This window comes from Rhinatrema bivittatum, chromosome 1, assembly GCF_901001135.1.
Source record: "Rhinatrema bivittatum chromosome 1, aRhiBiv1.1, whole genome shotgun sequence".
Lineage (NCBI taxonomy): Eukaryota > Metazoa > Chordata > Amphibia > Gymnophiona > Rhinatrematidae > Rhinatrema > Rhinatrema bivittatum.
Window position 1 is genome coordinate 101,229,327 of NC_042615.1, and position 13,566 is coordinate 101,242,892.

At 42.0% G+C, this 13,566-nt stretch overlaps 1 protein-coding gene across 4 annotated transcripts in view; it reads left to right on the top strand.

Annotated features, from left to right (window-relative positions):
* The window catches only part of NEIL3 (nei like DNA glycosylase 3), a 218,238-nt gene that overhangs the window by 149,749 nt on the left and 54,923 nt on the right, over window positions 1-13,566 (top strand). For all 4 annotated transcript variants that reach the window (XM_029580256.1, XM_029580162.1, XM_029580421.1 and 1 more), the window contains 2 exons: window positions 3,008-3,174; window positions 9,907-10,076. In XM_029580256.1, the coding sequence (XP_029436116.1) occupies window positions 3,008-3,174; window positions 9,907-10,076 (337 nt within the window). The remainder of the gene's footprint in view (window positions 1-3,007; window positions 3,175-9,906; window positions 10,077-13,566) is intronic.

Genomic DNA, 13,566 nt, shown 5'->3' on the forward strand with positions numbered 1-13,566 from the left:
TTTGCAGATGATACAAAATTATTCAGAGTAGTTAAATCACAAGCGGATTTAACACAAATGTTACAGGAGGCAAGACTGGAAGATTGGGCATCCAAATGGCAGATGAAATTTAATGTGGACAAGTGCAAGGTGTTGTATATAGGGAAAAATAACCCTTGCTGTAGTTACACAATGTTAGGTTCCATATTAGGAGCTACCACCCAGGAAAAAGATCTAGGCATCATAGTGGATAATACTTTAAAATTGTCGGCTCAGTGTGCTGCAGCAGTCAAAAAAGCAAACAGAATGTTAGGAATTATTAGGAAGGGAATGGTTAATAAAACGTAAAATGTCATAATGCCTCTGTATCGCTCCATGGTGAGACCGCACCTTGAATACTGTGTACAATTCTGGTCGCCGCATCTCAAAAAAGATATAGTTGCGATGGAGAAGGTACAGAGAAGGGCAACCAAAATGATAAAGGGGATGGAACAGCTCCCCTATGAGGAAAGGCTGAAGAGGTTAGGGCTGGTCAGCTTGGAAGAGACGGCTGAGGGGGGATATGATAGAGGTCTTTAAGATCATGAGAGATCTTGAACGAGTAGATATGAATCGGTTATTTACACTTTTGAATAATAGAAGTACTAGGGGGCATTCCATGAAGTTAGCAAGTAGTACATTTAAGACTAATCGGAGAAAATTATTTTTCATTCAACGTACAATAAAGCTCTGGAATTTGTTGCCAGAGGATGTGGTTAGTGCAGTTAATGTAGCTGGGTTTAAAAAAGGTTTAGATAAGTTCTTGGAGGAGAAGTCCATTAACAGCTATTAATCAAGTTTACTTAGGGAATAGCCACTGCTATTAATTGCATCAGTAGCATGGAATCTTCTTAGTGTTTGGGTAATTGCCAGTTTCTTGTGGCCTGGTTTGACCTCTGTTGGAAACAGGATGCTGGGCTTGATGGACCCTTGGTCTGACCCAACATGGCAATTTCTTATGTTCTTATGTTGAGGGATTATTCTGTCTGCTTTTTCTGTCCAAACCAACTGTACCCATCCCCTCCTGCTCCCTTCAGCACAGGAGAAAGTTTGTGTGTTTGGGGGTAGGGGGTAGGGGATGGGAACAACAGAAGGAACGGGGCTGTATTAGAAAGCTGAGTGCTTCTCCTTTCCCTCAGGGCAAACTCCCCCACCCTCCCCTGTTCCCTGCAGGCTGTATATGAAGGGAGGGGCTGGAGCAGGAGCAGAGAGAGGTGAGACTGAAGACAGGCCCCTTGTAGCTTTTGTTCAAAAAATTGAATTAAGAAGTGGGGAAAAGTTCAGATATTTTGATTCTATTGTAGTTTGTCAATTATATGAAAGCGAACCAATTAGGCAGTTTTTCCCATGGCTACGTAATCACGGGAAGCTAGGGGCACTCATCAGAAGAACACCAAAATAAAAGAAAAATACATCAGAGAACTACTTCAGTGTAAAGCAGGGCAGTAAGGAAAATATAGGTCTGCAGGTTTTAGTAAATAAAATGATTGCTCATGTTTGTCCAGCAGGCTCTTAAAAAGGTATTATAATGATCAAGGGGCACAGCTTGAGAGAGACCACAGTAGGTTTGGGGCCCAAAAGCTGACTCCTAGCTATGGTTTTAGTATTTTTTGGAAACTTGCAAATTAGGGGTTAGTCTGATGCTAAACGGCAGCGCATACAAAAGGGTTGGGACTGCACCAGAGAAAGTTGATGGTATGAGGCACATTTCCTCAGGTGTTGGCAGTCCTAGATGAGCTTGTTACCAGGAGCATGGGATGAGCTAGCAACTGAGGTAAGTTGGTGCACAATGATTTAGGGACTTGAAGGCTAGAAATGAGATTTTGAATTGAGCCCTGTAGATTATTGGGAACCAGTGCAGAACCCATAGAATAGAAGTTGCCCTCCCTCAAATTTAGCACCAGTCAGGCTCAGCTTTCTGCATACATTGAAGGCATCTATTTTTTTTTTTTAATTTGGAATCTAAATGTAGAACATAAGAACATAAGAAAATGCCATACTGGGTCAGACCAAGGGTCCATCAAGCCCAGCATCCTGTTTCCAACAGAGGCCAATCCAGGCCATAAGAACCTGGCAAGTACCCAAAAACTAAGTACCCAAAAACAAGTTGCAGAAATCCAGACATGAGACAACACAGGTTTGGATGACTGTTGGCAAATGCAGGGCAATCTAAAAAGAGGTGATGGTGATGCAGTTAGTGTAACTGAAGAATTGCTGATTTGGATTCTTCCAGATGTTGACCTTTGCTGAGGAGCTTGGAGTCCAGCAGAAATCCCAGATATGAACTGGGCAGCTGAAAGGAGGCTGTTTTGATGATTTGTGATATTTTGTTCCCATCCCTGGAAGGGATCTTTTCATTATATTAATCCAAAAAGATATATCGTCCTCCTAGGATCCAGGGGGAGGGAAGGGTGAGAGCCCTAGTGCTGGTGCTGTAGGACGGTTAAAAGGGGCCATACAGAAGGAAATGCCTTTCTGTGTGAAGCAGCTTTTGGAATAGAGGTTGTTGAATTTAAGGATATTCAGTTAGCATGTCAAGGTCAAAAGCAGTGTTGCTATGGAAAAAAGAAAACGCCTTAAATTAAACACAGTCCTTTTATTTATACTGGAATAAACTTGGATAGAAATGTGCTGTAAATTAGGTGTTGGAATTAGATTTGAAGTCATTCACAGTAATTTTAAATGATAGTTTAATAAGCAGCCAACATGTTTTTCTTATTTTCTTATCTCAGCGTTCTGTTGAAATGTTTCATGGATCTTATCGTCTTATTCTTGGCTTATAATCTGTTTAAAATGTCCATTAGTTTTAGTGCACACCTACAGGATGTGTTCTATTTGATGTTACAATGATGTCATTGTAAGTGCTTTTACATTTAAAAGAAATCAAATAGGTTGAGAGAAAACTGGCTCAGTATTAGATTTGCTGTGGTCTCGGATTTCCTTGACCCAAACTATCAGATGCAAACATTGTAATGAAATTTTGTTTCAGTGTCGCAAGACAGGATCAGCTCTTTGTAAGCATTACAAAGTGTACAAGCAGTCTAAGTGTGGCCAGTGCAGCATGAGGATCACTGTGTGCCGCTTAGGAGAAAACAACAGGATGACCTACTTCTGTCCCCACTGTCAAAATGAGAAACCTCAACTTGTCGATGTAAGGTAATGCAACTTTCAGCTCTGTACTTTTTTGCTGCAAACTAGGCCCTTAAGTGTGTATAATGCATTCATATATGCAGTACTTCCAGCTACCTCGGAAAGTTGTGTACACTAGATATTGACTTGTGAGCATGAGATTGAGAAGGTAGCAATACGGTTTGCTTGAATGGGGTGTAGTGTTCTACTTTTGATTTCATTTGGAAAGGCGATATAACAAACTAAATTTAAACTACCCCAAAGATGCTTTACAGTGCACAAAGATGTTTTGTGCAAAGTGGGTTCTGATGTCATAATCTAGGATTACACTGAGTGCCTGGCACTTTGAGGGTGGGTAGCTTCCAGGGGTTATATTATCACAAACTCTGTGCCCTATTCCAGGGGCTGTGCCTGATGTTGGCACAGTCTTCGTTCAATTACAGGATCGGAGCAGCTCCTTACAGATCTCCTATGTGGAGCTACGAAAAGGAGAAGCAGGGTTGGTTAGACCACTATCAATTTCGTTCTCAATACTGGTGAACTCCTTTGTGTCAGTGGTGGCAAAGTGTTACAGTCACCATACTGCTTCCTCTATTGCAATACTATGGTGAAAGGGGGGAACCCCCTTTTCCATCTCTCCATCAGACAGCAGCTGTTCGTAGCGATTGAACAGGGTGTAGAGGGTTCTTTGGATTAGAGGCTTATTACCCAGATCCCGATATTGCTGCTGTTACCTCCAGGTACTCTGATGGATGAGCGTTAACTACAAGTAAAGTATCCAAGTGCTTGGCTTACTAAAAGCAGTGTATCCCAATTATGTTTTGAGAACTGATTTAGCAGCTTCTCACAATTGCCTGCCATACAGACAACTTACACCACTGCTAGGGGAAGGGAGTCCAGTTGCAAATATGCTGCTGAGCCTGAAAAAGTGGAGAATTTTTGTCTCATCCTAAATGTAGGTGTGTTATTTAAGGCCTGCTAGGGAAACCTTGGTATGTTTTCCCCTTAGGGTCTTGCTTCCTTCTCAGGCAAGGGGATTTTTTTTTTTATGCTCCCTTCTCATGGTGAACTTGCTTCTGGGTAGCTGCTTTCTGCCTGGACCATCCCTGGTATTCTGCTGTATTCCAGGACCAGTCTGGGGAGGAGATCCCACACTGCTTCTTTGAGCAGGCACACAACCTAAATATCACAAGATATATGGGGGCTATTGTGTGATGTGGCATCTTGCAGTATTGGCAAAGGATTACCTTTAGTAAGAATCTGCTCTCAAAAGAGCAGGTAAGCATTTTCTCCCATAGAAAAGGAAAAGTGAGTGCATTTCAGTTATCTGCTGTGAAAAACAGGAATGTGTTGCCTTGCAAACATTTCAGACAAGTCAGCATTATGTTAGGATTGTGCGCTGACCCCTGGGGGATGGACAGGGGTGGATTGGTGGAAAATATCATCCCGGGGAATTTTTATCCATACTGGCCCATGGGTATACAATTGCACATGCACACACTCAAAATTTATATCTATCTATGTCTATATACACACACAAACAAATTTCTTTCTCCGAAGACAAACAGGATGGTAGTTCTCAAACATGAGTGACATTGGATGAGCCCAGCACAGAAAACTTATGTCAACATTTTTAGAACTTTGACTGAGCCTCATTGAGCATGCTCAGCATGTATTATACCACACATCCAGGTGTGGTCCCTTTCAATCACCTCTTTTCCACAGACCCTGTTTTGCGGTCAGGTGAGAGCCTCACTTTATTAATCTTTTCTCCTTTTGGCAAACTTTGTTTCACAAGAACTTTTCTTCGCTGTCTTGTGCGGATGATGCAGAGATCCCCTGGTTCTCCCTTTAGCCTCTTAGATAGGGTTTTCAGCGATTATCGCGTTTGGTGCAGGCTGGCCCTCGATGGCCGCCACCATCAGTTTTCAACATTGTGTCCCTTTTATTTCGAGCCAACATGTCCACCTCTGGATTTAAGCAATGACCCTGGTGCATGACAACCATGTCTATCACAGACCACTATGATAGATGTGTCCTCTGCCTTCAGACATCACATGATGTCCAGGAATACAGCAGGTGCGCCCAAAAGGACGTATGATTTGGCTTGATAAGATGGAGTACCTCTTTGAGCCAGAAAAGACCAAACTAGCGGCATTGGCATCGGAAGCATCGGCACTGGGGGACATCACAGCTGCACCGATGAACACAGACATCGGCAGGGCCATCGGATCCGTCGATGCCATCAGCTATAAGGAAGGCAGGAAACTGGCCATCGTCGGGCTGCTCCAGGTCGAGGAAATTGGGTTTCTTACCATAGTACTGGGGAAGGACCATGTTGAGAATAGAGGGAAGCCGAAGAAGCATCGGCATTGGACCCCCCATCAATACACAGTGCCACACACAGGGATGCACCAGCTCAGATTGTGATGCCCCTGAAGAGAGCCAGTTTTCTATCAGTACTGGGGTGTGCCATGAACTCCATCGGTCCTGAAGCTAGCCACTGATCCTCCTCCAAAGAGGATCAGATCCTCTTCCAAAGAGGATCTGGTCACACCACCTTCATACCAATCTGTCTTGGCATTGGCAATGTTTGAGGAGGAATTTGAGAGGCATATGTAGCTGGCCGTTGGATATCCACTGTTCTCAAGGTCGGGATCTGAGGTGTTTGGATGTTCGGGCACTTCTGCGGTACTTGGAGGTGACTAATGATTTTCGACGGTTGGATCATCTATTTGTTTTGTGGAATGGCCCCAAGAAGGGTCTTCAGGCTTCCAAGACTACTGTCGCCCGCTGGTTGAAAAGCGCAATTGCTTCCGCATACATTGGGTGCGGACGGCCTGTACCGGATGGTCTTAAGGCTCACTCTCTTCGTTCTCAGGCAGCATCATGGGCTGAAACTCAGTTTGTGTTTCCCCAAGAGATTTTCAGGGCGGCCCTTGGAAGTCCTTGCATACATTTGCTCGACATTATCGGTTAGATATCCGTGATCCGTCGGCGGATTCTTTTGGTAGCACTGTGATTCGAGCGGGACTCTCTGTGTCCCACCCCATTTAAGGCGGCTCGGGTACATCCCAGCAGTCTGGACTGATCCTGGTATGTACAGGGAAAGGAAAATTAGTTTCTTACCTGATAATTTTCGTTCCTGTAGTACCTAGAATCAGTCCAGATGCCCGCCCAAGTCTGTTTGCTACTGGAGAGTCTGCTCGTATTTCTTTCTGTTCCTTTGTCTCCTTACAGTTCCTGCAGCTGCAGAGTATTGGAATACGTGTTGATGCATAGTTTCAGGCAAGTTATACAAGGTTTTCTATTTTCATATAGGGAGACAAGTTTTGTTTGTGTTTTCAGAGCACTAGGCCTACTTGATCTAGTCATTGGTTGAGTTAAAGGAGTTTACTATTCAGCAGGAGTGGATGTTTCTATGATTCATTCTGCTTTGATATTCTTTATACTGAGGGATCGCAGGTGGCACACCAGTATATCTAGGGGGTGCTTTTCAGCTTTTCTCTGACTCCATCTGCTGGACGGGAGGCATAACCCAGCAGTCTGGACTGATCCTAGGTACTACAGGAACGAAAATTATCAAGTAAGAAACTAATTTTCCTTTATTATGGACTGAGTGGCTCTGCCTGGGAGGCAGGGAGGTGGCTGATACTGCAAATGCTCAATAGAGCATGCTCAAAATTTCTAGAATCTTTGGGATCAAAGTTCAATGTCAGGCTCTGTTGGATGATTGCATCCATATATGAGAACTGACATCCTGCTGTCCTTTGGAGAATGCCTGATACAGGTAAATAACTTCATTTTATTCACAGGCAGAGGAGGAGAAAAGAGCATGTGTGTAAGTGAGAGACCGTGCAAATGCATCAGTTTGTGTGTGAGAGTGTCCGTTAGGAAGCATGTGTGTGACATGACAGAGCATGCCAGTCAGCAGGCGGGGGTGTGAGGGTGTGCGTGAGTGTGCCAGTCAGCAAGTGTATGGTGGTGGTGTAATGAATATGTGTGTTATTGTGAGAGAAGGGGAGAGAAAAGTTTGCTTACACTCTCCACCCCTAACTAATTCATCACAACCTCAGGGTGACTGGAATCAAATGCTCACAGGTATAGAGAGCAATGGATATTTTTTTTTAATATATCGTCATTAGTTTTAATTATTGTGTATTTGTTTTGAAATAATTTGTTATTGGGGAAATTTTAAAAAATGAATTTAATTGGATATTCTATTCATTAGCCATTTTAAATATTTTTTATTTTTATTAGTATATGTAACACCACTCGGGGCACACAAAATAGCAAAAGGAACTGACACAGTTTGGCAATGAGTCACTGTTTAATTTTCAGGGTTCAACACTTTTTGGGTCATGCAGATGGTGAAATGGACATGGGCTAGAGGCAGTGGAGTGTAGGTTCTTCCCCTTGAATTGGACAGGGAGACCATCCCCCTCAAAACCCATCTGCTTCCTCTGGGAATTGGTTTCTCCATGTATGAGCTATATCATGGACTGAGGGACTCTGCCTAGGGGGTAAGGTGATATCTACAGCTGCATATATTCAGTAGGGCAAGTTTGAAAGTTCTAGAATCTTTGAGATCAAAGTTCCGGACTGGGCTTCATCCAATAATGTTGCCCATTTGTGAGGACTAACATCCTGCTGTCCTCAGAGAACACCTGTTACAGGTAAGCAGCTCTGCTAATTATAGTATCCCCTTTTTCCAGTAACATCTGCTTAGTGTCACTGTTGGCTCAACAAATAATATATCACTGGCTTCCAGCCAAAGGCATCCCCCCCCCTCCTGACATCAAATGAAGGAAATAACCATCACAAGAAAGGGTTAAAGACTCTTCTCTTGACATTGAAAAGGAACATTTTCCATTTATATTCCTCTCTAACTGACACAGAACTGCTTTCTTTCCATTGGGCATTTCCAGAGTTCAATAGAAAGTCGTCAGGGGCTATCTCCGCTGTAATTTAATTTACCTTAGCCAGGTAGGGAAAAGAACAATTTAATAAGCAATTACTTTACATAAAGAATCTGTGTGCCTTGTCTGTCCACCTTGATTAAAATAAGTTCCAAGGAGAAGAAATTGACTGTGTACAGTGTAGGGTATGCCTGGAATCACTATACAAATGATTAATAATTATAGATGAATTTCTAGAAGTAGCTAAAATTTCAGCTAAAGTAAACAAATTGCTAAGGCAGGAATGGTCAAAATTATTATTTTTTTATTTATGCTTAAGTTTACATCAAGAATCGTCTTGAACAGAAAAGAGAAATATCAAAGCAAAAAAATTACATCATTCCCAATCACATTTTAATTAAATTCTTAGTCCACAATATGTTACCCAAGAAAAGAAAGTAATGGAAGCCAGTAAAAATGAAAAAGAAACTAAAAAAATAAACTAACATGAAGCTTCCTCCTCCAATAATGTATTAATCAATAACCCCCAATAACTTCATCCATTCCTGGACCCCTGGTGTTCAGATTTTTTAGAATCTAAAAAAGTAACGCAACTGAGAGGTTTCAAAAAAATACATAACTAACCCCAGCAAATCTAAGCCAACATTTACAAGGTGGTGTTTGATCTGTGTTTATGTAATTACATTGCACTTCTGTTTTTATTGTACTTTGCCTTGTAGCCCAATGGGAAAGAGGTGGTTTATAAATCCAAAACACAAAAAGATAAGCTTGTATGTGCCCTACTCCCCCCCCCCCCCCCCAATCCACACCAACAACCAGGGGACAGAGATTAGTTGGGGGGTGAAGGGTTCCATCCACAGTTTTGCTCAGGCCATAGTTTCCTTTAGAGCCAGCCCTGCTAGGAGTGCACAGATATGCAAACTATTTATTTAAAAAATGTATATTTTGCTCATTTCTAAAATTCATGGCAGATTACATGATAACATTCATAAATCCTTTAGAAAGTTATTAAAATGCCAGTTATTTTGTGAGGCTTTCACATTGGTAAGAACTTTACAGCTGTTTTAATATGTGTGTGAATTGTAGATATTTTTATAGTTTTATCATTTTATGTTTATGATGTTTATTGTCAATATGCTATTGTCAATGTTCTGGAAATGGCTGTATATACATTAATGCAAATATATAAAACATGAAAAAAAACATTAAAAATAAACAACAAATCACAAACAGATAACAATAAAAATCTTAAGACAAAATGCATAAGAAATATAAAACTCGATAAAGTGTCAAATACACATAAAACAAAATAAACTGCTCAAAATTAGTGCTAGCTGGCTAAATGCTCTCCAGAACGCCATCAAGGCTGCCCACCTTTTTAGCTGCTCAAGCCTGATCATTTTTCAAAGAGTCTGATCTGAAATTAGGTAGCTGGATGCTTTTGAAAATTGACCCCATTGTGTTTCTGATTTTGTTTTATCCATTCATGGTTTGTCCTTAAAATTGAGCCTCCAATCTGTTTCTGTCTACATCTAAACTTATGGACATCACTGCAAATGAATCACCTTGGCAGATTGTGTTTTACATAGGTCCTTTGTTCTGCTGTGCTGCATGTTTTCTACTATGGATTGGAATTCACAGTAGGTGCTTTCACAGTGCTTGAGTCTTGCCACATCACACTTTGTAAATGGAGTAAAACTTCTTGATTATGTATTTAAAAGCTAAATAAAGTCTGTCCTTATTTAAACTGTTCATTGTTTGAAAGAAATATATTGTTTTATGTCCATGAATCTCTTTGCAAGCCATATTAAAATGTTTACATCATTTAATCATTTCACAGGAAATTACCCATTAGAAATAGTTTAATCAACTGGGCCTATGGCAATAGCTCATATTTTAATGAGCATGTGGCTAAAAGAGAGGAAGAAGAGTGGTCGTGTGGACTGTGTACGCTGATAAACCAGCCTTCAGCCAAACACTGTGATGCTTGTGGGATTCCACGGCCAGAAGGTAACAATTTGCTTTAATGCAATATCATATTGTTAGTGTGTGTGTATGTGAATTATGTATAATTTTGTGGTTGTTTGCTTTTTTTTTTTTTGGAGGGGGGGGCTTGGTGGTGTTGCAAGATATGTTCCTTTTCATCCCACTAGACCAGCACTTCTCAACCGGTGTATCGCGACACACCAGTGTGTCACCAAGCACCAGCAGGTGTGTCGCGTGCTCCCGGTCTCTCCCGCTGCTCTTCCTTCCTTGCTGCCGTTGCCGCAGGGCTATCAGCACATTCAAGACCAGTGGAAACGGCAGAGGTGCTGGAAGAAACTGTGGCACCTGCGGCTGGCCTTTTCTTCTTCCCGCATCTGCCCCCTCCCCCCCCCCCCCTGTGACCCGGAACAGGAAGTGATACACAGAGCAGTGCGCGGGAAGGAGAAAGGCCGTGCCACGTGGAAAAGTAGCAACGGTGGCAGCAGCATCGGCCCCCGAGCAATCAAAGCAGACGGTAATCAGGAAAGGAGACAGCAACATGAGCCTCCTGCGGCCGATGGGATTCTTTTTTTTTGGCCTGTGGGGGCTGGAGGAGGAGGCTACTGCAGTAACATTTGTGCTCGGGTGGAGGGGGGGAGAGGAATTGAGTGAGAGAAAGAGAGAGAAGCAGCCAGCCAGCCTGTATATAAGTGAGAAAATGTGTGTGTGATTGAGAGCCTGTGTGTAAGTGAGAGAATGTATTTGATTGAGAGCATGTATGTGATTGAGAGAAACTGGTCAGAGAGCTGATATGTGTGTGTTTATGTGAGAGACAATGAAAGTGACTTCTCAGAGAGATGACTGATGTGTATGTGAGTGTGAGTGTGAGAGAGAGAAAAAGCATGGAAGTGAGAAATCTGGGTATATGAGAAAGCATGGGAGTGGGAAGCCTGTGTGTGTGTGCGTGCGTGCATGAGAGAGAGACTGGTTGGTAAGGTGACGGTGTGTGTGAGAGAAAGAGACTGGTGTGTGTGAATGTGAGAGAAAAATGTGATTCAGGGAATGAGAAGCCTTTGCACGTGGAGAGTGAGCATGGAAATGAGAGAGAAGACTGGTGTGTGTGTGTACGTAACAGAAAGTGATTATGGAAATGAGAAGCCTGTGCATGTGAAGAGAGTGAGCATGGGAGTGAGAAACCCCTGTGTGTTTGAGACACAGCATGAAAGTGAGAAGCCTGCATATCTGAAAGAGAACATGGGAATGGGAAGCCTGTGTGTGTGTGTGTGTGTGTGTGTGTGTGCATGAGTGAGATCAGGTAACTGGTGTGTGTATGTGTGTGTGTGAGAGAGAATGAGAAGCCATGGAGGAGGAGAGAGGCAAAAAAGAAGTGAAGCAGAGCAGTCGCAGCCATCTGCGACCTATGGACGCAACATTTTGACATGTGTTTGGAGAAGGGGTTTCCCTTTTCAAGAAATCACTTCCATTGTTCTTGGTCTATTTGCAGTCTGGTTTGCAGGAAAGTTTGGCATTGAATTTTCTCAAGATGCAGGTGGTAGTTATTATTGAGGGCTCTTGTATGGTGTATTTGTGTAACTAGGGGTAAAAATATTTAATTACTCATTGGTGGTTAATGTTGCTGTCCATTTTCGGAGACTGAATGATGCTGCAGGCTCTGTGGTTGAAAACAAAACAAAAAAAATGCTCATGTTCCTGTTCGTAGCCCAGATCAATCTAGATGAATAGAGTTTCCATCCCTATAAGCAGATGGAGGTAGAGAATAAAAACCTTTCAGATATTGCTACATAACATAGAGTGCCACTTGCAGGCCTTCAGTATTTCTCTGTCTCTAGCTGATGGTGGACATGTAAAACCTGCAGTCTGGAAATTAAAATTTATTTTCATTTATTTATTTATTTAGTTAGTTCTTTTTTTATACCGACATTCATGATACAGATCATATCATATCGGTTTACATGGAACAAGGGGTTATAACATTAACATAGAAGAAGAGGCAAAAAGTTACAATAAAACAGGGGCATGGAAACTTGGGAGAAGAGTTTCAGGCACACACTTGTAGAGAGCCAATTTTAACCATTTTACGGGAAAGCATGGTCATTTTTTAGGGTATCATTCCTTTTGCTGAAAGTGGTCTCTCCCGTTTCAGGTGTGTCAAGCTGTGTGATACCATCCTTCAAAAAGAAAGATATAGCGGAGAATCAGTGGGTGCTTGTCTTTCTGTATGTGAGTTCTACTGTGATACTTAATAGCCACAAATTCCCCGTTATCTCTTGCTTCAACGGCAAGAGATAATGAGGAATTGGACTAAGACAGCAATAAACAAGGGCCTTGACTTTTACAGAGTGAGAAACTGATAATTATGAGGGTGACCTGGACGGCACATAGATACTACCATAAGTTTGCTGGACAGACTGGATGACGACCGTTTGGTCCTTTTCTGCCGTCATTTCTATGTTTCTATGTTTCTGTGCTTTCAGGAGATTAGATCATTTGTTCATTCTCTCTTCTGGCCAGAGGAGAGGAAAGGAGGCATTGAAAGCTACGATAGCCATATGGTTAAATGAGCCTATATCTCCAAAAGACATCCAGTTCCTAAAGGTCTCTGAACCCATTTGATCAGGGCTCAAGCAGGTTCTTGAGAGGAACATCACTTTGTGTCACCAGAAGAAATATGCTTCCTTGCATTCTTTTGCCAAGCATTACTGCTTGGATGTTTGGGCTAGGGACACATCTGCTTTTGGAGCAGACATTGCTGGTTCCTTCCCAGTTTAGGGGTGACTTAAGTACATCCCATGTATTTCGACTGGTCTGGTGGGACAAAAAGGAAGGAAATATTTTCTCTTTCCTGCTAATTTTCTTTCTTTCTGTCCTAACAAACCAGTTTATTACTACCCAGATTTACTTTACTCTGCATATCAGATATTTTTTTTACTAATAGATTCTCATTGAGGTTCAGAAATTAGTGTTTGTGTTACCAATTTTTAAGCCTTCAGTTTGTGGAGGTCCACTGTCAGTCAGTCTGACAGTAATTATCAATTTCCCTGCTCATCAAAGGAAGATATATTTATTTTTTGCTTCAATATAGATATACTGGTTAGCTATAAGCTGTAGGGGGCCTTATATAGAGCAGTTTAAGCAACCTAGTTGGTCTCTATCTTCATCTGCTGGTAGGGAGGCAAAACCCATGCATTTGGTCTGGTCTGGTCTGGTAGGACTCAAGGAAAGACAATTAGCAGGTATGATCAAATTTTTCCTTCCATTCCGGATGTTGCAGGAAACTAAATGGTACCATTTCAAAATTGTACAAGATAAGGTTGAAGTCTTGATGATTAGTACTACTACTTACATGTTTCAAGCTTGTGTGAATCCCCCTACCCCTATCCTTGTGTTTGATAGGGAGGGAAAAACGAGTCTACTGCTTGTTTAAATGAAACTGAAGTATGAGAACATAGAAGGGGAGTATACACAGACTTCTGGAGAAGGTAATATGAAGCTATCAGATTGGGGGTTTTGCAAG